This window comes from Ovis canadensis, chromosome 1 (genome assembly GCF_042477335.2).
Source record: "Ovis canadensis isolate MfBH-ARS-UI-01 breed Bighorn chromosome 1, ARS-UI_OviCan_v2, whole genome shotgun sequence".
Classification (NCBI taxonomy): Eukaryota; Metazoa; Chordata; class Mammalia; order Artiodactyla; family Bovidae; genus Ovis; species Ovis canadensis.
The window spans coordinates 32,404,703-32,432,190 of NC_091245.1; the positions used below are offsets into that span (position 1 = coordinate 32,404,703).

General features: G+C 43.9%; 1 protein-coding gene across 9 annotated transcripts in view; it reads right to left on the bottom strand.

Annotated features, from left to right (window-relative positions):
* DAB1 (DAB adaptor protein 1) overlaps positions 1-27,488 on the bottom strand; it is a 467,365-nt gene that overhangs the window by 54,323 nt on the left and 385,554 nt on the right. For 5 of the 9 annotated variants that reach the window (XM_069592743.1, XM_069592741.1, XM_069592747.1 and 2 more), the window contains exons 5-7: positions 23,559-23,690; positions 22,811-22,930; positions 13,572-13,631 (exon numbers count right to left, since the gene is read on the bottom strand). In XM_069592743.1, the coding sequence (XP_069448844.1) occupies positions 13,572-13,631; positions 22,811-22,930; positions 23,559-23,690 (312 nt within the window). Of the gene's footprint in view, positions 1-13,571; positions 13,632-20,685; positions 20,752-22,310; positions 22,350-22,810; positions 22,931-23,558; positions 23,691-27,488 lie in introns of all 9 variants that reach the window. The other 4 variants (XM_070289453.1, XM_069592737.1, XM_069592726.1 and 1 more) reach the window with 1 other exon arrangement.

Genomic DNA, 27,488 nt, shown 5'->3' on the forward strand with positions numbered 1-27,488 from the left:
GTTTTTTTGCAATGGGCGAGTTTCTCCATGCTTTCTACCGGACAAACCTCTCCACGTGGTCTCACCTCCGGCTGGGCAGCTCCCTCTGTGGTCCCAGTGGCTGCTGGCGACCCCAACTCCTGGGCTCCGTCAACACCACTGCCTTCCTTTGTCTGTTGAGCTTGAGGGGTAACTCTGGTAGCAACTTCGAACCAAGACTCATCTGGGTTGCCCCACTGTTGCCTATTTGTTTTTTTTAAACACCTTTATCAATAACCTCAGATATGCAGATGACACCACCCTTAGGGCAGAAAGTGAAGAAGAACTAAAGAGCCTCTTGATGAAAGTAAAAGAGGAGAGTGAAAAAGTTGGTGTAAAGCTCAACATTCAGAAAACTAGGATCATGGCATCCAGTCTCATCACTTCATGGCAAATAGATGGAGAAACAGAGGTAGATTTTATTTTTCTGGGCTCAAAAATCACTGCAGATGGTGACTGCAGCCATGAAATGAAAAGATGCTTGATCCTTTGAAGAAAACCTATGACCAACATAGAAAGCATATTAAAAAATCAGAGACATTACTTTGCCAAAAAAGGTCTGTCTAATAAAGGCTATGGTTTTTCCAGTAGTCATGGGCGGTTGTGAGAGTTGGACTATAAAGAAAGCTGAGCGCCAAAGAATTGATGCTTTTAAACTGTGGTGCTGGAGAAGACTCTTGAGAGTCCCTTGGACTGCAAGGAGATCCAACCAGTCCATCCTAAAGAAAATCAGTCGTGACTGTTCATTGGAAGGACCAATGTTGAAGGTGAAACTTCAATACTTTGGCCACCTGATGCGAATAGCTGATTCATTTGGAAAGACCCTGATGCTGGGAAAGACTGAAGGTGAGAGAAGGGGACAACAGAGGATGAGATGGTTGGAGGGCATCACTGACTCAATGGACATGAGTTTGAGTAAACTCCAGGAGTTGGTGATGGTCAGGGAGGCCTGGCGTGCTGCAGTCCATGGGGTCACAAAGAGACAGACACGACTGAGCGACTGAACTGAACTGAACACCTTCTTAACTAGTTCCTCATGTTCATGTCTCTTCATTAAATCACCTGGTATGGACTCTGTGTTCCGGACTTCATCCTGATGTAGATGCATAGGTAACTCCATTAGCTATGCAACAACCTCCCCATCTGCTGAGCCACCTGCCAAGCCACCTGCCATACGCCAGAGTGATGCTGAAAAATGTCTCCAATAGGGTCACTCCATGACCTGAAAGCTACGGTGGCCTCACCAAAATCCCCAGGTTCTCAGCGTCACACTTCAGGCCCTTTCCTTCCCTCCCCTTAGGATCCCTGTCTCCTTTCCCAAGAGGGCATGCTGTGCTCCTGTCATCCCAGACTGTTCATCAGCCCCTGGGATATGTGAGGCTTCTCCACATTTCAGTGCCTTTAAATATCACGTTCAAGGTCAGGAGGGGCGGCTGTGAGATAGCCCTCATCCAAGGTAAGGAGCAGCGGCTGTGCTTTGCTGGAGCAGCCGTGAAGAGATAACCCCACGTCCAAGGTAAGAGAAACCCAAGTAAGATGGTAGGTGTTGCAAGAGGGTATCAGAGGGCAGACACACTGAAACCATAATCACAGAAAACTAGTCAATCTAATCACACTAGGACCATAGCCTTGTCTAACTCAATGAAACTAAGTCAGGCCGTGTTGGGCCACACAAGACGGGTGGGTCATGGTGGAGAGGTCTGACAGAATGTGGTCCACTGGAGAAGGGAATGGCAAACCACTTCAGTATCCTTGCCTTGAGAACACCATGAACAGTATGAAAAGGCAAGATGATAGGATACTGAAAGAGGAGCTCCCCAGGTCAGTACGTGCCCAATATACTACTGGAGATCAGTGGAGAAATAACTCCAGAAAGAATGAAAGGATGGAGCCAAAGCAAAAACAATACCCAGCTGTGGATGTGACTGGTGATAGAAGCAAGGTCCAATGCTGTAAAGAGCAATATTCATAGGAACCTGGATGTTAGGTCCATGAATCAAGGCAAATAGGAAGTAGTCAAACAGGAGATGGCAAGAGTGAATGTTGACATTCTAGGAATCAGCAAACTAAAATGGACTGGAATGGGTGAAATTAATTCAGATAACCATTATATCTACTACTGTGGGCAGGAATCCCTTAGAAGAAATGGAGTAGCCATCATGGTCAACAAGAGTCTGAAATGCAGTACTTGGATGCAGTCTCAAAAATGACAGAATGATCTCTGTTCGTTTTCAAGGCAAACCATTCAATATCACAGTAATCCAAGTCTATGCCCCAACCAGTAATGCTGAAGAGGCTGAAGTTGAATGGTTCTATGAAGACCTACAAGACCTTTTAGAGCTAACACCCCCAAAAGATGTCCTTTTCATTATAGGGGACTGGAATGCAAAAGTAGGAAGTCAAGAAACACCTGGAGTAACAGGCAAATTTGGCCTTGGAATACAGAATGAAGCAGGGCAAAGGCTCATAGAGTTTTGCCAAGAGAACGCACTGATCATAGCAAACACCCTCTTCCAACAACACAAGAGAAGACTCTACACATGGACATCACCAGATGGTCAACATCAAAATCAGATTGATTATATTCTTTGCAGCCAAAGATGGAGAAGTTCTATACAGTCAGCAAAAACAAGACCGGGAGCTGACTGTGGCTCAGATCATGAACTTCTTATTGCCAAATTCAAACTTAAATTGAAGAAAGTAGGGAAAGCCACTAGACCATTCAGGTATGCCTAAATCGAATTCCTTATGATTATACAGTGGAAGGGAGAAACAGATTTAAGGGACTAGATATGATAGATAGAGTGCCTGATGAACTATGGACACAGGTTCATGACATTGTACAGGAGACAGGGATCAAGACCATCCCCATGGAAAAGAAATGCAAAAAAGCAAAATGGCTGTCTGGGGAGGCCTTACAAATAGCTGTGAAAAGAAGAGAAGCAAAAAGCAAAGGAGAAAAGGAAAGATATAAGCATCTGAATGCAGAGTTCCAAAGAATAGCAAGAAGAGATAAGAAAGCCTTCCTCAGCGATCAATGCAAAGAGATAGAGGAAAACAACAGAAAGGGTAAGACTAGAGATCTCTTTAAGAAAATTAGAGATACCAAGGGAACATTTCATGCAAAGATGGGCTCAAAAAAGGACAGAAATGGTATGGATCTAACAGAAGCAGAAGATATTAAGAGGAGGTAGCAAGAATACACAGAAGAACTGTACAAAATAGATCTTCATGACCAAGATAATCACGATAGTGTGATCACTTACCTAGAGCCAGACATTTTGGAATGTGAAGTCAAGTAGGCCTTAGAAAGCATCACTACAAACAAAGCTAGTGGAGGTGATGGAATTCCAGTGGAGCTATTTCAAATCCTGGAAGATTATGCTGTGAAAGTGCTGCACTCAATATGCCAGCAAATTTGGAAAACTCAGCAGTGGCCACAGGACTGGAAAAGGTCAGTTTTCATTCCAATCCCAAAGAAAGGCAATTCCAAAGAATGCTCAAACACCCACACAATTGCACTCATCTCACATGCTAGTAAAGTAATGCTCAAAATTCTCCAAGCCAGGCTTCAACAATAAGTGAACTGTGAACTTCCAAATGTTCAAGCTGGTTTTAGGAAAGGCAGAGAAACCAGAGATATCAAAATGCCAACATCCACTGGATCATGGAAAAAGCAAGAGAGTTCCAGAAAAACATCTATTTCTGCTTTATTGACTATGCCAAAGCCTTTGACTGTGTGGATCACAATAAACTGTGGAAAATTCTGAAAGAGATGGGAATACCAGACCACCTGACCTGCCTCTTGAGAAACCTATATGCAAGTCAGGAAGCAACAGTTCTAACTGGACATGGAACAACAGACTGGTTCCAAATAGGAAAAGGAGTATGTCAAGGCTATATATTGTCACCCTGCTTATTTAACTTCTATGCAGAGTACATCATGAGAAACGCTGGGCTGGAAGAAGCATAAGCTGGAATCAAGATTGCCGGGAGAAATATCAATAACCTCAGATATGCAGATAACATCACCCTTATGGCAGAAAGTGAAGAGGAGCTAAAAAGCCTCTTGATGAAAGTGAAAGAGGAGAGTGAAGAAGTTGGCTTAAAGCTCAACATTCAGAAAACAAAGATCATGGCTCTGGTCCCATCACTTCATGGGAAATAGATGGGGAAACAGTGGAAACAGTGTCAGACTTTTTTGGGCTCCAAAATCACTGCAGATGGTGACTGCAGCCATGAAATTAAAAGATGCTTACTCCTTGGAAGAAAAGTTATGACCAACCTAGATAGCATATTCAAAAGCAGAGACATTACTTTGCCAACAAAGGTCCCTCTAGTCAACGCTATGGTTTTTCCAGTGGTCATGTATGGATGTCAGAGTTGGACATGAGGAAAGCTGAGTGCCAAAGAATGGATGCTTTTCAACTGTGGTGTTGGAGAAGACTCTTGAGAGTCCCTTGGACTGTAAGGAGATCCAACCAGTCCATTCTGAAGGAGATCAGTCCTGGGATTTCTTTGGAGGGAATGATGCTAAAGCTGAAACTCCATTACTTTGGCCACCTCATGTGAAGAGTTGACTCACTGGAAAAGACTCTGATTCTGGGAGGGATTCGGGGCAGGAGAAGAAGGCGATGACAGAGGATGAGATGGCTGGATGGCATCACCGACTCGATGGACATGAGTTTGGGTGAACTCCGGGAGTTGGTGATGGACAGGGAGGCCTGGCGTGCTGCAGTTCATGGGGTCCCAAAGAGTGGGACACGACTGAGCGACTGAACTGAAATGAAACACTCAATTTCCTCTTCCTGTATAGTGTTCCACCCTTTCTCCAGTTTTCAAACTTTATCCCCCAGGTAAATACCTTACTAAACTTCCTCAGTCAAAATTTACTGCCCCTCCACTGCCCCCAGGGCCTCTTGTACACAGCCTCTTATAGCCTTGATTATATTGATTGCGATTGCTTTTATATTCTATCTTCTTTTTGAGACCATTAACTTTCTTAAGCAGGTGGTCTTATTCATCTTTATATTGCTATGGAATAGAACATTGTACGGCAGGTAGGAGATTCTTAGTAACCATTTGCCAAATGGATGAATGAAAGAATAGGATGAATAGAAAAGAATGAAATGAAATAAAGTAGAATGAAATACAGTGGAATGAATAGGAGTTGCAAGGGAACTCCAAAGAGAGAAGGGTTTCATAGCAATCAGAGGTCTGGGATTACAAAAGTAATGAAGGTCTGCCACTGCAGGTATGTGAGCTGAAGCCCAAGAGTCAGGAATGCTTATTTGCACTTATCAGACGGCTTGGAGGATTTCTGCTTTGGTGGACAGGTTAAACGAGACAGCGTTTTTAAATATTCCTATTAACTTCTAGAAATTTAGGATTCTATCCCAGGAAAAAGTTTACATACAGCTCAAAGAAAGTCCACTCAAGAAACATCAGAAGAGGCAAGCTTCTCTTTCATTTGTGGGAATATGCAGATTCAGATTCCTTTCTCTCACTTTGAGATGATCTCCTCTCTCGGGACACCTCTGTTCACTGTGTTGTGATCATTATAATTTCTCTACAATGTGGTGCTGGATCAGGAAGTGAGTGACAAATGCTCAGGCTAGACTTAATCCAATTATGCAACATCTTGATTCAGATTTCAAACTAAAGGAAAAACCAACTGCTAAATTGTGAATGAAAATTTATTTGCTGTGAATGATGGGGACTGGGGGTGCAGGAAACAATTGTCCAGAGAACTCTTGCAATTCTTCCCATGAATGGATTGCCTCTTCCTACATTTGCAGCAGCAACATGGAAATAAATCCGGGGCAAGGAAAGCCATCCAGAGGCTGACTGCTGGGGGACAGGGGTCTCATAGAAAAACACCAAGGAGTTTGGAGTGCAGGAGGCAGGGGCAGTAAAACAAGCAGGTTTCTGAGTTTCAGAGGTAGGCTGCTCTCATTAAGATTTGTTCTCTGGGATTCCAAAACATCTTTTCAACAGCAGGATGAGGAAAGCAGTGGTGCCAGGCAGAGTGAGGGTCTAGAGAAGGAGAGAGGTGTTCACAGTCATACACAAAGCCTCAGGCCTTCTGAGCTCCGAGTGTTTATAAAAACTCAAAAGCAATGAGTAATCAGAGCTGGGGACTGAGTTCCAAGTACTGATTCTGATCAGTTGAGGGTGAGGAGGTGGAGGACTTTGCATTTTCTGGAAACCTAACGGCAGCATTATTTTAGTGGAATCGTGTGGGTACCTGAGTCAGAACAACACAGGGTTCAAATTCTGGCTTTGTGAGTTTTGTGAAATCTTAAAGCCTCAGACTCCTTATATGTAAATGACAACTACCTTGCAGGTTTGTGGTTACTGAAGGAGATCATCCAAGACCAGAGCCTAGGCTGTCTGGGGCAGAGAAGCTCAGCGGGGTCTTTCTGCTTTTCCCACAGTTATGTTAGCCTTAGATCCAGTACATATGGCTACTGTCCTGGTATCATAAAAGAAACCGAATGGAACCCTTGACTTCACAGGATACAGACTGGCCTACAGCCTTGAGGATACAGACTGGTCTAGATCCTTGATTTCAAGTTCTATAGGAGGAAATTAAGGAGGAACAGATTTTTTAAGCACCTACTCTGGGCCAGTGCTTGCTCAGTGAGGTGAGCTGATTACACTAGTTGGTTAACTTCTTATCCAGAGCACTAATTTCACTGGGCAAGGCCACAACTTATTGATGGGCATTTCAGAGTAGACTTCTGAAGACAGGATTCTAATAATGAAGCCAGATGATAATAATGAAGACAGAGAGGTCTCTGGGGTACATGGCTTGGCAGCTGAGCTATTTGGGAGCAAGATGATGAGATAAGTATTAATACATGAGGGCAAATGGAATTCCAGAGGAGATAAGAGAATCTGAAGCCTAGCACTGTAGTCACCTTTATAGTATAAGGATTCCGTATAGAACCACTATGTGCTGCCTGAACACTCCGAGGGCCAGAGTACTCACTACTTTGAGCAGCTGTCATTTCTGAAAATCAGCTCAGATGGTCTTCAATTTCTTTCATATATTTAGAGCAGTTTTGACCTCTTTTGTCATTAAACATGGGCCATTCTCTTAATCAGGTCAAACTGTTGGTTGCTCAATCGTGCCCAACATTTTGTGACCCCATAGACTGTAGTCTGCCAGGCTCCTCTGTCCACAGAATTCTCCAGTTAAGAATACTGGAGTGGGTAGCCATTCCCTTCTCCAGGGGATCTTCCCAAACCAGGGATTCAACCTGGGTCTCCCACATTCCAGGCAGAGTTTTTACTGTCTGAGCCACCTGGGAAGACCCTCCCTTAATCATAGAACAGCACATAAAACCAGTAGAGGTAACGAATATATACCATCCTTCAATCTTTACTTCCCCAGCATCTCATAAAAGTGACCCCTGAGCATCACAGAAAATGTTTCATGTTGATGTGTGAGTCTCATGAAAGCCCTGAAGTGTTACTAGCAGATGGTGATCCTTTCTACTTTGCAGCCCAAGAAAAGGAGTTTCAGAAAGCCAAAGCGACTGACAAAGGGAAGAGAGAATCTCAAGGAGGTCTTCTCGTTCCTTTCAATTTCTGAATCCATGTTACACCAAAAGGAAATTAATGTTGAGACCAAAGCATCCATTTGACAACCTATGTCCTTCCTATTTACCACTATGCCAAACTTCCCAGAACTTCTTTTGAAGGCCAAAAAAAGTTCAGCTAGTAATCACTGACTCGTTATTACTAATAACTAGAAAGTCTTTTATGTCTAATACAACTACATAAAAAGCTTTTAAACTGGGCAATTATAAGGTGAAGGATGAAAGATCTTATTCAGTTGTAAGAATATTATATGAGGGGGTGAGCGTAGGGGAGAAGAATGTGGAGTATTTCCTGTCACTGAAACTGTTGACCTTCACAGAGAATCTCAACCAAGTTCAGTGCTGTGAGGCACAAAAGGGTCTGGAATGGGCCCTTCAGCAGCCTGAGAATGCCTCGCTGTGAAACCAGACCATGTCCAAAGGCTAACAGGGTGCAAAAGGCAGTAAATAATGGATGTAGACACTTTCCTCTCCATTTAGGAATGTACATTTTTGACATCCCCAAAGAGGCCAGGGTATTTGTCTAAAGAATATGACAGCATCATCAGCTGGCAGAAAGGGAGACTACCTATCTAGCCCACCTCTTTGAGAAGGAAACTGCTGAGAAACTGCTGAGTGTCGCTACTTAGAGGCAGTTTGGACTCAGGGACCAGGACCCCAGTGATTTGCCCAGAGGTGCGTCCATGTCGCTTTTGCCTGTTCAAATCCTCTCATCCTTCAGGGCTTTGCCCAAGTTGTACCTTCTTTTTTTTTAATATAAATTTATTTATTTTAATGGGAGGTTAATTACTTTACAATATTGTATTGGTTTTGCCATACATCAACATGAATCTGCCACAGGTATACATGTGTTCCCCATTCTGAACCCCCTCCCTCCTCCCTCCCCGTACCATCCCTCTGGGTCGTCTCAGTGCACCAGCCCCAAGCATCCAGTATCATGCATCGATCCTGGACTGGTGACTCATTTCATATATGATATTATACATGTTTCAATGCCATTCTCACAAATCATCCCACCCTCGCCCTCTCCCACAGAGTCCAAAAGACTGTTCTATACATCTGTGTCTCCTTCCTAACTCTCTAGCCAACTAACATTTCCTGGCAGCAAGCATTTATGCTACCAGGTTTCAGAGACCTTGACATAGAAACAGACCCACCTGTTTAAGATACAGAGTAGATCAGACCCTGTCCATAGCTTCTAACTTCCTTGACCAGGAAGGGATGGAATGTATATTTCTAGCAGTGAGTGGGATTAATCCTTATCTGGGCTCAAATTCCTAGGAAATGATGGTGGGAAGCAAAGCATGATCTCAAGAACAAATCTGCTGGAAGAAGGTGATATTATAGGTGCAAAGTAAAATAAGCAAACAAAAGCATCCTCACGTGTTATTTACGAGAACAGAACAGGAAAAGGGCCAGCACAGCTGAGCATCCTAAGTTTATGGGACAAGGAGGGTGTTCCAGTAGGACAGGGATGAGCAAAGGTGAAAGTGGAAGTGTTCGTCGCTCACTCTTTGCAACCCCATGGACTGCAGACCGTCAGGCTCCTCTGTCCACGGGATTTTCCAGGTAAGAATACAGGAAGGGGTGGCCATTTCCTACTCCAAAGGATCTTCCAGATCCAGGGATTGAATCCCGGTCTCCCGCATTTCAGGCAGATTCTTTACCATCTGAGCCACCAGGGAAGGTGAATGTGAGGGAGTAGAAACACAGAATTGGCTTTCTGTCTGAAGCTGCATGCATGTGTGCGTGCTAAGTCACTTCAGTCCTGTCCTGTTCTTTGTGACCCTGTGGACTGCCAGGTTCTTCCGTCCATGGGATTTCCTAGGCAAAAATAACTAGAGTGGTTGCTATGCCCTTCTCCAGGGGATCTTCCAAGCCCACGGACTGAACCAGCATCTCTTACATCTCCTGCACTGGCAGGCAGGTTCTTTACGACTAGTGCCACCTGGGAACAATGTAACGAACACAATGAATTCCGACTTCTGCTGCCCTAAACCTCGGAAATCCCTAATACACCAAATTTGCCCCTTACTGAGTATCTCTCTGACCATGAAAGAGTGAAGATGAGCCACAAACTGAGGCTTTAGAACAGAGGTTCTAGAGCTGAGATCAAGGGATCTCGTTGGCTTCAAGGCCTACGAAAACTTACATATGGACATGTGTTTCTTTCTGGGGAACGAGTCTATAAGCAAAATTTCAAGGAGAACAGAAATCCCAAGAAAAGTTTCTCTATGGATAGTGATGATTAAAAGTAATTCTTGTCCTCAAGGAGCTCACAGAAAAGAAAGAGAAACAAATAGCATAATAACAGTTCAGAGCTATTGAATCCTCACTGTGTACCAAGTCCTGTGCTCATTCACATATTTAAGCTCATTTAGTCCCTAGCAAAAACTCTAAGGTAAGTGCTATCATTAACCCAAAGCCAGGCTTTTAAGGGACCCAAGGTCCAATGGCTCAGTGGATACATTAAGAGAAAATAATCCTTTATGATCATCACAAAGAGAAGGACAGACGTATCCCAGAGAGGCTGATTACTCCAGGGCAAGGAAGGCTTCCTGGTGGAGGTGGGCAGTCACTTAGAATACTTGGCAATCCTCAGCTCTATGAGAACTGTTGGCCGGTGCATTGCTTGTTTCAGCAACAAGTGGAAATGTTCTCATTTAATCTACTCCATGACCTCTATTAAAGGTTCTACATAAATCTTTAATCTGCCAAACAAAGCTACAAGACAGACATTACTTTCTTTGTACAGATGGTGACACTGAGGCTTAGAGATGCAAAAAGCTACTCAAGGACCCTTAATAGGTGGTCAGGACGACAGCCATACTCAGATCTGACTCTGAAGATCAGGTGGTTGTATATTTCTGGGCTGGTTGGTGGTTTTCCTCAATGACAGCATCAAGCTGAGTCCTTTATTAGGACTGTGCAGATCTGTCCCAAGGAAGAAGAAACCAGGTGGTCCCCAGGCTAACAGACCACTGGGCAGTCTCCCTTCTTGTGGGAAACTTGTAGGAGCCCCCAGATTCCTCTGGAAGATGCCTGGCTGTCTTTGGTTTGTGTTTCTGGGTAAGGAGCAGATGGCGAAGGTGTGAACAGCGACAGTATGGCAGGGATTCTCAGCGCAGAGATATATCCTGGGGAAAGGCACTTGGCAGAGAGGAGGGGCTTTGGGGGGAAGCCTGGAGCAAGGGAAGACGTCAGAGCAAGGGGGACACAGGATACATAAGACATCTCCGGGAGGTTTAGGCAAGTGGGAACAACTTTCCAATACACAGACTATTTTATCCTCAAAATCACCTTGCAAGTTAGTATCAGTAACTCCTTTTGGAAGATGAGAACACTGTGCCTCAGAGGCGAGGAGACCTATCAGAAGCCTTACAGGCAGTAAGCATAGACAGGAGTTGAGATTCCAGGTGCATCCATCTGCCTCTAACTTGAGACTACGCTTTTCACTTTCTCCCTCGCTCAGATTTTTAGAAATACTGAGATAGTTCATGGAAAAGCCATTATCACCATCAGATGCTTCTGAGAGTCTGTGGCAACAAGGGTTGGAAGCCACTGTGGGGCATTCAGGCAACCCCGACATCTTCTAAGCAAAACCTTAGCATACGTCCTCAATGACTATTTGGAATCAGAGAAGCAGGAAATTCTCATTAAAAAAAAATAGGAAGAATTTTCATAAATCCCTTCTACAAGGAAGAAGCATTCATATATCTGTTAACTATCCCTAGAGTAGCCGTGTTGTGTCTGGCTGCTACAAACCAGGCCCTGGGCTTGCTTCTGGTAACACAAGGACCTCAGGAAGCTCCCAGAAGCTCCTGAGGAGGAAGGATTCCAACACTGCGTGGTCTACTCCTGGAGGAATGACAGGTGTGGAGGCACAAATGCAGGGGCGACGTGCTGACACTGTTGGGAGAATCAAGAAAGACTCCCCAAAACACAAGGCAGGATGCTGGGGGAGGGCTGCAGGGAGGGTGGGGAGGGTGTGACTGCTTCGGGAAGCTGAGGAGTCCAGACCAGGATGAGGCAGGCCAAAGATACAGCAGAGGCTGGGACCCGAGTGCCGTCTATGTCAGGTTGAGAACTCCGGATTTTCTTTTTCTTTTTTTGGAGCTACTAAGCATGGAGGTGGTGTGGCCAGACTGGTTAATAAATTCACAAAACCAAGGCAGCAAATGGAGCATGTTTCCTCATGTATCTAAGCCCGTTAGGGGCAAGTAAGGCAATTTAGGCACAAATTGAACTGGAGGGAGCTGTGCAGTGGGGGCTGGACCAAATTGAAGCACGAAGAGCAGACCGGTGTCTTGGTGACAAGCAGGCTTGATTAAATGCAAAGGCCTCAGAGAAAAACTGCTTTTTCCGAACGGCCCTACACTGCATGCCTTCTGCTCTGTCTCTACACTCGGTGCTTTTAAAGGGGCTGGTATTCAGATATGTCTTCTTACCAAAACTAACATGCATGGAGTTTTGGAAGCTGTATTTAGGTGGGATAGGATGGTTTCAAGATACTGGCAGAGTGGATAGAGAAATGGAAATAAGTCAGAAAGAAAGTTTACTAGGAAAAAGGGGAGTGGAGCCAGGGTAAGAAGGGACCAGAAAGACTCCTGATTGGAGGAGTCCAGAAACTCAGGCCTGGAAAAGGTACCAAAGGCTTGCCCCTCTGGCCATTCAATGTGTGAATCCCCGCCCCTCCCCCTACCTTCAGCCCATCATCTTTCTGATAGTTGGTCTTCAAGGCTCTGCTTGTACAGCTCCAGTGACGGGGAGCTTGTACCCTTGAGCAGTTCTGACCATGAGGCGATCACCCTTAGTTGGAGTTAGAACTGACCTTCTTGTAGGGCCACCCACCCTGTCTCAGTTTCAAGAGTTAGCAGATACAGAACAGTATAATCCCTCTTCCATTTAACGGTCCTAGGGATGCCCACCTCCATAGTCATGGTTTCATTTCTCCAGGCCAAAGGTTTTCAGGTCCTTCTGCTACTTATTCACTCAATTGGGTTTCAAACCCCATCATTAATCCTATCTTGAAACATACAGGGCTGTCTCTATGTCTCTCATGGTGTGGGGTCCAGGACTGATAACGGTGTTCCAGATGAGGTCATTTAGCCTCACAACAGCTCTGTTAGGACCAGAGCTGGGTTCCTGAGGGTCAGTATGACTTCAAAACTGGTGCTCCTCCCACCCATGGCTGAATGAAGTCAACAGCACACCCCAGTTCTTTTACACAAGCTGAGGCGAAGTCACAGTTCCCCCCACTCAAAGCCTGCACTGGCTCCTCAGGGCTGCCTGGGTTAGGTAGGGGGTGCCTTCTGAGTGCCACTGAAGGTCTCAAGCGTGGTTCTGAGCCCAGCAGTGACACACAACTGAACATTTTCCTTTGTATCTCAGACTTCCAGGAGTCCCCCTAGCAGATAGGGTCCAGGTGCAGCGGGCCCCCTGGGTTTTCTGCAAGCCGACAACACATGGCCTCTTCTATAGTGTGCTGATCACTGACTGGACCCTTAACACACTCCAAAGGCCCTGACCAGTCCTTGTTCTGTCTCCCTGAAGCTTCTTGACCACTTTCAAATTGAGTGGACAACTCTCTTCCCAGAACCAAGAACTGCCCCTACTTGACCAGGCATCATGGAGTCTTTGGCTGGAGACTTTTTCCATAAAGTACCTGAGACTCTGAATCCCTTGGACATAAGAGTTTTCATGATTTAGCAGATTACCCCTCAGGGAGCCAGACCTTCATGCAGACTCAGCCCCATCATCTCCACCTCTAACCTCCTTCCCCTCACCCACTGAGGAGTCCCTAGCATGCCATCCTCAGCAAAGCCGTATAGGTGGTGATCCATATCCATAAGAGCAGATTGTGGACTCCCTTCCTCGGACTGAAGACCAAGCCTCGGTCTAAAGCCAGGTTGTGGGGACCCAGCAGAAGAGAGGAGATGTACTTACACTTACAGGTTGACTTTTTGGCACATCATAAACACCTTCCTTCTTTTGGCTGGTGGGAACCTATGAAAAAATCAAATTCAACACAGTTAAAACACTCTGGTACTCTGCTTTTGAAGAACAAAGCAACCAGGCTTTCCTTCCACTGGCTAAGTGTGTGTGAACTCAGCCCCTGAGGCCTGAGGGGCCAACTTCCAGCAGAAGAAGGAGCTGCTGGTACCATGAAAATATCAGGCCAGGCTCCTTCTCTCAGGCAAGCTGGAGGAGGAGAGGGGGTGTGAATCATTCCGCAAAGGTTTGCAGGATGTCTCTGCCACTGGACTCCTCACAGTACCACAGCAGAGGACGCAAAAGGCAGAGGCCTCAGAGATCATGTGGTGAAAAAAATAATCATCTCACCAAAGACAAAAATGATGCCAGGGAGGTGCTAGGAGTTGCCTAAAGTTGTTAAAAACAGTTTTCAACTGAGCTTGAAGTACTCCAGGCTGATCTGAGATCCAGGTTATTTAAAATTCAACAAATATCCAGGTCCTAAAACAAAATACAGCTTCTGTTGGGATGACTCACATACTATCTGATAATCGCCAAAGGTTTTTCTTTAAGGAAAGGGTCCATCCATGGCAGGCAAAGCATGCGACTAGAATCGAAAACTCTCCGATGGTTTTCCAACACGTCTCTGTAACTTCTTTCCTCCCTCTCCTCTTCCTCTTCCATCTGGCCATACCGGGCCATGTGATAACTGTCAAGCCCTAAGCAAGTCACTTAGCTCCTCACTGAAATGGGAACTTCAGCTCTGCTTCTTGTTTAGGTTATACATCAAAGAGAAAAGAGAGTAAATAATACAAGTCTATTTGGCACCATCATACTGTCAAGTGTTAGAACGGTAATGTCTTTTGCCATTGATACATTATGTAAATATGTACCCAAATACATGTGAATAACAATGGACTAGTGGAATACTTTTCAAATGAATCTATCAGGAGCCTTGCTCTGAAACATTCCAGTTTCTGACACCAGTTCATCCTCAGCGACTAGCAAAGCTGAACTCAAAACCTCCATGGGAAGGATCAGTGAGTAGTAGTTTTCTGTCTGATAACTGGTCTCTCTTGATCAGACAGGGAGCCCCTTAAAAGCAGGCATGGCACATAAGAGCCAGTAGTCATTCAGCAGGTGTCTGCTACGTAAGTATGTCATCGAGGATTGTGGAGAATAGTTAAGAAAAATTATCTTTTAGGCTTGGACCAGCTTAGAGAAGAATTTGAGCTTATTCCTGGAGTCCCTTTGCCATTTTCACTCTCACTTACCTTAAAATCTTTCTACTAACCCTGAGAAGTTGGTATTAAAATATCCACTTTAAGTAGTAGAGAGTGAGGCTCAGACATGTTAGGGAAATTTGCCCAAAGTTTCATAGCTAGGAAGTGATCAGAGTCAAAGGTATCTCATTCTGGCTATGGAACAAGACATTTATCACTAACGGTATGAGCTAACACTGCCAGAGCATTTTCTATGTGCCAGGCAGTATTCTAAACATTTACGTTCACATACATCCTCATTTAATCTCTGTGAGTGGGAGGCCAGGAGCATCAGCCTGCACGGTCTGCCTTGAACTACTGCATTATACAGACAGCTGCAGCTCCCCCCTGTTCCCACCATTCCCACAGGAGATTTGGGTGCTTCTTGTCCTCTGACATCCATTCTATACTCCTGGAAGCTTGTGCACATCCTGGCAAAACACCAGGACTCTGAGTGAGCATGGCTGTGCAGAAGATGCACTTTCAGAGTCACTCCTGCAAACTAGTTTGCAGGCAGCCCATGAAGAATGTAATTTCTTTGCTCCGGATAAGTAAGCTCCCTCCAGAAGGAACCCTCTAAGAATGCCTACAGAGTCCTTGTTAACAAGGGCCAATAAATTACAAGCCCTCACTTTAATTTTCACTAGCAGCTCACCCTTGCCTGAGCAAAATGAACAGTGTTTTTCTCTTCCCTGCAATTCACTGCTCACTATGGGCACTTAGTAAGTTGAACCGCAGCTGACTCTCAATTATGCCTGCAAACGGAGGAGCAGCAGTAGGATGGAGAAACCCAAACTGTGTATAATTGAAAAAGCTTTTCGGCTTGGCTGTCCCATGGGTGAGATGTCAGCCTGCCTGTTTGTCTTTTAAGAATTATTTCAGCTAAAACATCATGTTGGGAGCGCCACTAGAGTACTGGTGGAGCACTCCTCTGTACTCATAATATCTGGTGCATCCTTTCACTAAGAAATAAAAGTTACCAAGAACCTACTAAGTGTCTGCGCTCTGTGCTCTTCCTAGGACGATGTGGTGAACAAGACGAATGTGGCCCCTGACTTATCAGCGCTCCTTGTCTCACTGGGGGAGATGGAAAAGTCATCAGGCTACTGAAGGAGGGCATAAAGGGAGCTTTATTTGTAAGATAAATACACAGTCAAACCACACTGCAGCTTCCCGGTCACTCTGAATCCTGAATGATTTATAAGCCTGCTGAGGGCTCAGTAGATATTTTATTACCTTTGTTTCCCCACCTGAAATTAACTGGTTAAACAAGAAACTTCTAAGCATCACACATTTACCACATATGTGCTAAAGACAGAAAGCCTAGCAGAAACACTAAAAGGATGAAGACCAGACAGTGCCTTGGTCTTGGCGCTCATCTTCCCTTAACTGGTATGTCCCATCTGTGGACCATCTCAGTAATATGATGTTGTATAGAGTGATAACCGTCCTGGACCAAAAGGAGGTGGAAGGTCTGGTTCCTAATCCTGGCTCTGCCACAGGCTCTATGACCCTGGAGAAGTCACTCTTCTCTGAACCTGTTTCCTTATCTGGTTGTCATGAGTATGCAAGGGGTTACCTACAAACACCTTGAAGGTGGGGGACCAGGCTGTGTGTCACTATTACATCCTGATGCACCCAGCACAGGCTGGTGCTCCATACATAACTATTTATTGAACGAATAAATGAAATTACTCTAAAAACTATACATTAAGGACCATCCATACAGAAGACACCTTCAGTGCAGCGATATATTAATAGTGTGGAGGGGCAGGTTGATGGCTGGGTGACACAGGATTAGAGACATGTCGTTTTAAAATAACAATGTGTAACAAATCTTGGGTAATTAAAAATGATTTTCGAATGAACAAACTTGGAGAATGTGCCCTTGGCAAGCTGTGAGGGATGCTGGAAGCTTGCTAAAGTCTGAAGGAATACTAGGTTTTTTTTTTTTTTTTTTTTTTTTTGGAACACTAGGTTTTAAAATCAGAGGCTCTGGCCTTGGGCCCATCACTTAAGTACGAAGGACTTAAATTCCTCACATTTAAAAGGGCAGTTATTACAACTGTTCTCATCTCACTGGGTTGTTGGAAGGGTCAGAATTAAGTGATGGGTAAAAACGCTTTGTACTGTGGGGTTCTGAGTTGTTTTAAAAAAGACAACTAATAATTTTTTCTGAGGCATGCAAATAGAAAGACAATTATTATTATTATTAATCCAGTTTGGAAAATGAGACTACTGATCCTCAAAGAGAGGTGACATTTACTCAAGAGTCTCTCCCTCCCTTGTGTTGGAGTTATAAATAGCAAAGTCAAGTGAGGCTGCAGCTTTCCACTGGGCTCTCTGACAAGATAAGGTGAACAAGTCATGTTCTACTTCACTTAATACATCATCGTAAGACGTCTCAAGCAGCAACTGATATTGATGGCATTAGGAAGTGAAAGGAACTAACATTTCCACAAAACCTACTATGTACCAACTGTTGTCCTGTTTGCTTTACATATTCATACCACTTCTAGAAGCAGAGGCTATAGTCTCTATGTTCTGTAGCCCAGGAAATTGAGATACAAAAGTTAGGTACTTCTCCTGAGGCCGCGAAACAGCTAAAACCTTAGGCCCTCATTCCAGAAAACAGAGGATAAATAAAATAAAATAAAATCTGAGACTACCTTGACCAAGCCGAAGTATAAGAAACATTGAAGTCTACCCAGGAAGAATAAATATGGGACACTTGTAGGCCCTAAAAAATGTTGAGGGTCCCAGTAGCAGCTCCTTAAAAGCACAGGCTGTCTTCAGGCCCAAGAGCTTATTTCTTGTAAAGCAAAATGAGGTCCAGTGGACTGGCAAGACAAGAGAGAAAGATGACCGGAGACCCTTCCAACAGAGAGCAATAAAACAGTCATTCCCTTAAATGGTACTTCCTATTAATTATGGACAGAGGGGAAGATCCTGGATGTCAGAACTGTTAACATAAGGGTGACTTATAGATACTGACTTGAAACCTATATAGAATCTATTCGTAAAACTTATCATCAAGGATATTCTGAACTGAAAAGAGCCCTTGGATTTATTTATTTATGTACAGAAGTCAGCGAGTGGGAGGTTCTACCTCTTGCTAGCTCTGTAAGCCTGGGTAACATATGTTATGTCTGTGACACTCTCTTTCCTCATCTGTAAAGTGGGAATTATGACTCGAGCCACTTGGGGTAGCTATGAGACATAGAAGATACAGTATGTAAGCCTCCATTCACAGAGACCTTGTTTGAGAAATGTTACCAAAACTATACATACATACATACATACATACACACACACACACACACACACACACACACGCATGCACAGCACTTCTAAGTCTTGTTGCTCTGTAAAGCAAGGTAGCATGCTTCTCTAACAGTCCTGTGCTGAGGCACTAGTTGCAAAGAACAGAAAAGGGCCATGCCCAGGAGAAACTTCCATCTTATTTGCTCATTTTATAGATAAGTAAACTGAGGCCCAAAGAAGGAAAGGGTCTGACACGGTGGCTTAATGGCTGCGGATGCAGCGTGTGACCTGGGGTGAAACCTCTTCTTTACAGTCTCCTTGTGATCTTGTTCCATTCTCATGCCTACATGTGATTTAGGGAGAACTTATTCTCCTACTTTATCGCTGGGGAAACTGAGTCTCAGAGAGGGCAAGTGCCTTGCTTGCTACCCCTTAGCCAAAGGTAGTGGTGACAGAGTCAGAATTAAATCCCAGTTCCCTGCTTCCCAAAGCCAGTTCTTCCTAGTACACTAGACTGCCCCCCAGAGACCCCGACAGGGCACAAAAGAAGCCCTGCCAGCTACAGTAAGTCTAAATTCAAGAACCTCTTATATTGGAAAACCTAATTTTATTTTAAAAGGTTCTCTCTCTTCCTCAGATGACTGGCGTCACATTGTAACTGAGCAGGACCCTAAGGGGCCTTCCCAGAACAGGCTCCTGCCTCGTATCTTCTGGAAGTACCTAGATAATAGGATCTGATACACATTTCCTGAGCTGTTCTGCAGATGCTAAAACTGCCAACAAATTGAAGAAATTAACTACTTGATGCCCATGAGCATGTAGCGCACAGACCTACTGATGCCTAAGGAACGATACTGTGACACCATCCTGTTACCAAATGATTAACCAGAGAGTTGTGCACAAGCTGATCGCATACCCTGCAACTGCCTTCCCTCACCTGACCTTTAAAATGCTTTCCTGAGGGGAGTTTGGGTGTTTTGAGTACTAGCAGCCCCAGGCTCCCTGCTTGGTGCCCTGCAATAAACTCTGCTCTTTCCTTCACCATAATCCAGTGTCAGTAGATTTGTCTGTGGACTCAAGTTTGGTTCAGTATCAATACTGAGACACTGCAATGTTGGACTTTAAAATTTGACACTGAGGACAGATATACAACTTTTCTGTTCAAATACAGAAATTTTGTAAGTAATGATTTTAGACAAATTCTCAAAAAGCAAGCTCGCACGTGAACCCAGATGGAACCTGTGGATAGAAATAGATCATTACCCTCTAGGGCTGGTTACACCGAGGTGCTGGTAGAACTTACACACTTTAGTCATTTAGAATTCTGTGCATTTGATGAAAACTGAAAATATGTTTTACTTTTATTACACAAGTAATGCATGCCCAAGGCAGAATAACAGACCACACAACTGAGTAAATTAAGAAAATTAAAATTACTTATTTAAATACATTAAAATTTTTCCTGCTTCCATAATGTTTATATTTCAAATTAGGGCTAAAATTCTAATTAATGAAAAATTGGAGGTCGCACATTTGTTTGATGTGTGGCTGTGCTGTAATTACACGGATTCTTTGGTGGAAAAGCACAGGGGAAGCAGCGTGGGTTTGGTCCCAGCTCCTAACAGCTGTACAGCCTTGAGGAAGCTACTCAACCTCTCAGAACCTCAGTCTCCCCTTGAAAAAGTGGCATTAAAATACCTACTTTACAGCATATTTAGGAGAATTAACGAGTTTAAAAGTGTGCAGCAGACTTGTGGTTGCCAAGGGAGGGGGGTGGGGGTAAGGATTGGGAGTTTGGGATTAACAGATGCAAACTGTTATCTACAGAATGGATAAACAGCAAGGTCCTACTGTGTAATGCACAAGGAGCTATGTTCCACATCCTGTGATAAACCATAATAGAAAAGTATGAGCAAGAAGGCATATACATGTATAAATGAACCATCATGTTGTATAGCAGAAATTAACACAACATTGTAAATCAATTATACTTTGGTAAAATAAATTTAAAAAAATGTGTGTTTCGGCTTCTTCACATAAGCAGACATTTTTAAGAATATTAATTTACCTTCCCTTCAGAAGGAGTAAAACCTTTAGCTCAACTTTCTTTCATTCAGTTAACATTCCCAGTGTTGTCTCCAAACAGCATTTTTGAATTTGGCCTTCATTTTCAGTGGTGCAGTTGACTTTTTAAAGAAATTCAACAGCACGTTCTTTTGAGAAATGAAGGATCCTCATATTCTGAACAACAACCCTCAAAAGGATTAATTTAGTAAAATGGAATGTTTGATTTCTGTGTCAACTGAAAATAGTTAAGATCTTTAAAAATTAAAATATTCTACCCAGTTGGCCATTAAACATGTCAATGATCAAGCATGAAAACTACTGGCAAACGGCAGGGAACTAGGAGCCAGTTCACACAGAGGTATTTTAACAAGCACAGAACGAGACCAACAGAGCAAGGTGGAGACTGGGAGTGAGAAGAGAGCCCCTGGTGGCTCAGCCCCTTCTGTGCGTTCACTGGTGGCGGTGCTAAGGAAGGAGAGGAAAGTGATTTATACCTGATAAATGCTTTCTTCCGTTTCGGGATCACGGATTGGCTCGTGTCCAGCCTCAAACACAATGTACTATGACAGCAGCAGCCAGAGAGGAAAAGTCAAGGAGAAAATGAAAGAGGGGAAAAAAAAAGCATTTGGAATTCAGGATACAAATTGTAGCAAGCATTAAAGACACAGGCACAAGAGAAAACACCCTGAAGAGACATTCCTGACATTCTACGTGGCCTGGCACATTCCTGCCTCTTCTAAGGAAAATTGCCATGGTCCGATGGTCAGCCTTTCAGTCAGGACTGCGTAGGCGCTGCAGACCTTTCTGGAGATATAACCCCTTCCTTCAGTGGCGCTGATCTCAGCAGTGTCTCCCTGTGCGGGGATGATGTCTCCTGGGACTCCATCTTTGCCAACTCTGGGTTACAGCGGTCTCTCCCCTTTGCTCCCTAAGGCCCACGGTCCTAAGCCAATTCTGATGTGCTTAGAAGCCGCCAACGCCTTCATCTCATACATATCACCTTACTTTACAGTCTCAGTTTTAAATACTGAAGTCAAATTTTCCATATACACGTTTCAGACTCTAAAAGACTGGGCCATTTCAAAAAGGACTATGTTCTTCACTCTCCGAGCCCATGAGCCAGGGGCTGAGCTCATACTATAGACGAATCCACACCCCTTGTATTCTAAAGCAAAGCCTGACATCAAATGCACCTTTGACTTTTATTTACATCCATGTTAGATACTTCTTCTCTTTCAAATTATTCAGATTCTATTAATTTCTTATCCGTATTATTTTCTTTTCATCATAGCAGTGGCAGCTTTCGTGTGAAACTATGCGTTCTGTGAAACTACAGAATGCATGTGGACACACATAGATAGAACCCACGTGTGTCCCAATTAGAAATGTACGTTTCAGATTGTCTTTTATGTCCCATAAGTCAAATGTTTGGCTGCTTTCTCTCCTTGGGAATAAGCACAGAGTGGGAGAGGCCTCCTCTCTCATCTGCATCTGTTAAAACAGAGCATATACTTGAACCCAAGAGAAGCCATGTCTACCCACACTTAGGCTGCAACCTTGAAGGAAGTGCAGAGAAAGATACGGGCAGGCACATCTGTGGGATCTCCTGTTCCCCCACTCACAAAAGCCCCTCTGGCATGAGCCAGGGAGTCAGGGGGGCAGCCTGGACAATCAGGGGCCAGAGAGACTTCTTCTCCCAGTTCTTTCCCCAGCTCACAAACCATCCTTTGGATGTATGTTCAAATGTTGCCAAAATGTCAGTCCCCATCTCTGGTTCTTAACTCACTGAAGCCACCTCATTATTCAGTCTCTCTAATGAACTCAGAATATTCAAGGGACTCTTGCAAACATTCAGCTCTGGGATCAAACTTACACAGATTGCTGAGAAGGCTGAAGCAGGGGCAAGAAGGGAGAAGCCTATTTCTAAATCCCATGCTACTGATGCTGGCCAAACTTCTGTTAGTTTTTATGGAAATTTGCTCCTGGAGGGCTTGGCAGGCCTCATCTTCAGAAATAATCTTGGTCCTTCTCCAGGCTCTGCAGCCAGTGGAGACAAAATGCCTATACCACAGGCCCAGGCCTTTCCTGACCCTCAACCCCGACTAGTTTCCAAAATTACCTGATATACAGGATCTTCAACGTCCTCTTCCAGAATTGTCTACAGCAGAGTGAGGGAAGGGAGGATGAAAAGCAGAGGATATAAAGCGAGAGATGTGAGACTGTACTCAGAAATTACAGGACAGTGAAGAAACCAGCTCTGGGTAGGAGAGGCTGGTGGGTTATTAAGGCAGAAAACTGGCAGGGGAAAAAAAAGAAAACCCTTGTAGCCGCTCCACCCCCACTGTTAACAAGAAGCAAATGCAATTGACTTTCCTTAGATCTCCTCCCCTGAAATCTTCCCCAGTTTTAAGACTTCACTTTCTCTCATATGTCTAGAATCTCAGAGAATAGGGATCATTTCTAATGGCATGCATTCGGTGCCTGTAATTTACACAGGAACCTTTCATCTTTGTTTATTTCTACTTGGCAGCAGGAGGAGAAGCCTTGACTGTCAGTTTTCATATCTGTTTATTTTAAGCCCCTGCTGTCTCTGGTACCAAGATAAATTCACAGGTATACCTGATACACAGCTTGTTCGCACTGCTTATCCTTTTGTGCCTTTTTTTCCAATTCTTCTCTTTGCTTCAATTCATAAATAAGTTGAAAGAGATCTCTCAAGTCCAGAATAACAGGTTCAGCCTGGAGTAAAAGGTGGTAAAGCACATGAATAAGGGGATGGTTACTTACTGAGCTGCAGCGACCAATTTTTGTTTTTGCTGGCTACAACCCGCAGCCCTTCCTTTTTCTATTAAACTGAAAGCATTCCATCTTTAATTAATTCTACCTTGTTATATTGGTTTAGCAAATTGCATCTAGGCTAAAGTTCATTTCTTCAACTAATTATATTTGCAAATTCATAATAATCATAAGCATAAAAGGCACTGCTTTTATTTATTAGTAATTTCGAATACAATAAAATTAGGGTAGGCCTTATGCAAAACAGCTATTTGTTTTCTCTTATTTTCTTTTTAAATGAGGCTAGCAACACAAGGAAACTTATTTGTATAGTGTGCCTCCATCCAGCTTAATCAGAAAGGAAATAATTAGTCATTACGAAATACCCATTAGAAAAAGCAACAACAACACAACTGGATGGGCGTGAGCCTGTTTCTTTGCTCCGAGGCTGTTTATCTTTTCTAGATGGGAAGCTGAGTGTCAGCATCGCTGAGTCACATGTCACAATCGGCCCCCGAAGACTAATGGTGTGACTGTGCTATCTTAGAAAAGGTACGAGGAAAAGCATCCTCCTTGGAAGGGGGCTACTCACCGCTTGGGCTGTTTTTATGGCCACAAATCTGTGATTCCCTTCCTTCCCGCAAACGTATCCGAAGGCCCGGTGATCTGTGATATCCTTTGCGATGTAGGAAATTTCGTGAACAGCATGATGATGCTGAAGGGCCTGTGAGAGACAAAAAGAAGAGTCTATTTCAGGGGACTTTCCCTCCGAGCTGTTGATCAATAAGAGATGTGTTTCTGCTACGTGTGAACAAGCCCAGAGGGCTTTGGAAAAGCTGTTTGGTCCAGATGGAAGGAAAAAAAGAGCTGTGCCTGCCCTTGAGAAATGGAGGCTTCCTTCCCATGGTCTTGATGCTGTGACCAGAGAGATACACAGGACTGTTCAGATGCTGAGTGAGCAGCTGTGATGGTGGCTCTTTCTTCCGCTTGCCGGGCCCAGTCAGCCTCACTCAGTGGTAGAGGCTCCTTCCACATCTTTCCTTAGGACACAGCCCAGTCTGAGCTCTGCATTGATATTTAGTACACTCACATAACCAGGGCCTCTGCTTGTCCTGCTGAACGGGGTACACTGTACAAAGACCAGGGGCGCCCTTTGCATTCAGAGAACCACAGATGTGCACGGTTATGACAATCTTCCAACAGGTGGCAGTGATAAGACTGACCTGAGGATCAAACACCCTTCTTTGTTTTGTCCCAGGTCACCAACTGGGTTAGACCCGTACCTCTGAGGTTTTTCATGTGTTGGTCCTCTGTCTGCAAGACACCCACCTGCCTGAATTCTATTCCTCTTGAAAAGCCCATTTGAAATCACAGCGCCTTGTGAAATCCCCTGAACAAGGCTTGCCCTTTCTTTCCCTGCAGAGGAGATTCCTCCCTCTTCTGTGTTTCCCAGAACTTCAGTCTAGCGATACTGGAACTCCCAAAGGATTCCTCACACACAGCTCCCTGGGCGCCTGCTTTCATGGATCTTCCTTCTCTGATACATTTTCCTAAATCCTGGCCTTCCACACCTGACTCTGTCTTCATCTTTGTCATCCTAGTACCTAGTGCTGTGCCTGACCCACAGTTGTTGAACTCAACTGAGACTGCTGATCAGTAATTCAAACATCATTTGAAACTGACCTTACTGCCCTTGTTAACTAAACTTCAACAACCAATATCCACCATCCTGTTAAGCGATGGTGATCTTTATGGTCATTTTTCTAGATTAAATGTACCTAAAATAATCCTCATTAAACAGTACTCTGTAAAGGTTTATATACGTATCTAGGCATTATATGATGTGTTTCAAGTCCTTACAAAGGACCTTTTCATTATACTGGGTGCTAAGAAGCTTGAATTTAAGCCACTATACGTGAACACAAGGCACTCACTGTATCTCTCTGGGTCTCTGTTTATTCCTCTATTAAAGGAGAACTCTGAACCAGACCAGTGGCTTCTAACCCAAAGTCCTGGATCTACAGGGATCATTAAAAATAATGAAAAGAGGTCCCAGACAATTTTCAACATTTCAAAAAGCTAAACATAAATTCATAATTATTCCTAATAAGATGACTTCTTTTATTGTGCACACAAATAAAAATGCTGAGAATTATATCTGGTTACTGTTGTACCCCTTAGCTCACCTTGGAGCAGATTCTCTTTGGCAATCAGTGATGGATTCAAATAATCCAAATCAGAAAGTAAATGAGTATAAATGAATTTTACTGAACAAAGCCTCCTATGTTACTGAATCTGTAAAGGGAAGGAGAAATTTAACACGAGGAGAATTTGGTTATGAAAATACTGAGAACCACTGAAGTAGATTTTCTCCCAGGTCTCCTTCCATCTTCCCAGATCCTTTAATCATCTAGATCTCACATCACACAGCCGGCCTCTCAGGACAGTGGTGCCTGCCTCTTACGATGACCATTACTCAGTTCTGGATTGCTGGCCCTGACCTTCAAAAATGTCTATTCCCGGCCTGTTGCCATCTTTTCAGGCTTTTGACCTTAGCAATCATTTCTGCAGTAGAATTTGCTGTTGCACCTTTACCTTCCAGGGGCCAGCCATTCGCTCACCTCTTTCTTACTCTTAAGATGCTCCCTGTGGGTTTCATGCCTGTCTAGGTTGCCCACTGTCAACTAGACATAATGCATGGAGGGTGGTATCACTGCTTGGTCACCCTACCCTTAAGTGGCCATAAGACAACTTTATAATTTTAGTTGATTTTGACACAAAGTTGGGGAAGAAGCAAGTGTTTATTAGTAAAACAACCAGGATCCATTTGTTCCTGCTTTATTAAGAGGGCATATTTATCTAGCAGAGAAAAACTGCTCAGAGAGCAGTAGCTTTTCCATGGTGTTAATGATGTAAAATTGATGAGATTTATATTCATGAAACAAGGAGGTATTGATTTAGAGGCTTTTGTGAGCTTGAATGGGATAAAGCAGAGAAAAGTGAGAGACAAAGGCATCCTCCTTCTCTTTCTTTCCTACAAGTATTTCTTTCTCTGCATAATACAGTGAATGTTATCCACGTAGCCTATTAAATCAAAGTTTGACGACAGCACTTTATTGATTGCCAAGTGGAATATTGCCCTAAAATTAAACCGCGATTAGAAGTCTTCCTGGTGGAATTAGATTCGGAGATGATTGTGCAATGGTAAAATATCACCTACTATGCAGACAGCAGATGGGGATGTTTTAATTTATCTGTGAATCCTCATTAAGTGTTTTAAAGTCAAAACATTTTTAATGCCTGATTATACCTAATATTTCCTCACAAAGTGTAGCTGTGTGTGTGCATGAAGGGCTTTAAAATATTGTAACATTATCTTTTCCTATAGTTAATTTTATGATGTGTTAAAAAGGATTGCTCTGAAATTGGCTCAATCATTTGGAAACGAAGAGTCAGATAGGGATTATGTCTCCACTTTCTCCAACCTTAACCATGCAAACATCATAAAAATCCTTGGAAATACAAACATATTACAATCCTTCTAATCCCACATTATCACATTCATCTTGGCAACTCAGAGGACATTGCAAATACTTGCTCACTGAGCCTCCAAATTGCTCCATGTCTTCAAGCAGGTTTTATCAGCACAAATCAAAGGCAGGTGGAGCCAGAGGAAACATCATATAGTTTAACTGTGAGTTCATTCATGAAAGGACTGAAGGCCAGAAGGTGTTCTGGCCAGACCAATACTTAATCCAGGCCCCACTCTCCCTACTCATAATGGAAAAGCATTGAATAAAGGAAACAAGGTCATTTAGAATCAAGGTCTCCTTCCCTTAGACTCTTGGCTCCATAGATCAACAACAAAACCATGATCCCTGATAAGCTAGGATGAGGAAGGGAAACTAAGGAAGGAGGTCAAACTGAGGGTGTTCTGGATCCCAGCAGATTGCTAAGGTCAGAAAGGGTCACCAGTCAAAAGGTCTGGGGTCAAGGCCAGCTATTAGGATCTCAAAGAACAAGTGGTCTTGACCACCCGGTCCGGAGGGGCACTTTCAGGGGCTTGCCACCTGCAGTATCTGCTGAGCAGCCAAGGCCAGAAAGGGGAGGTGAAGTCCTTGGTAACAGAAAAAACAAAAGACCATTTCATCCCATGAGTGTTTCTGTGGGGAGTTTCAAGGCATCATGTGTTGTTCTGGGGATGCAGAGAATACTGGGCCAGAGGGAGAGGGAGAGAGTGGAAGAAAGGCAGGTGCTGGTCGCCCTTCCTCCATCCTTCCTTCGGAAAAGAGTTTTTGTCTTGGAAAAACATAATCTAGGTATTAGTGACTCAGTCATGTCCAACTCTTTGCAACCCCATGGACTGTAGCCCACCAGGCTCTTCTGTCCACGGGATTCTCCAGGCAAGAATACTAGAGTGGGTAGCCATTTTCTTTCTCCAGGGGATCTTCCCAACCCAGGTATCAAACAAGAGTCTCCTGCATTGCAGGCAGATTCTTTACCATCTGAGCCACCAGGGAAG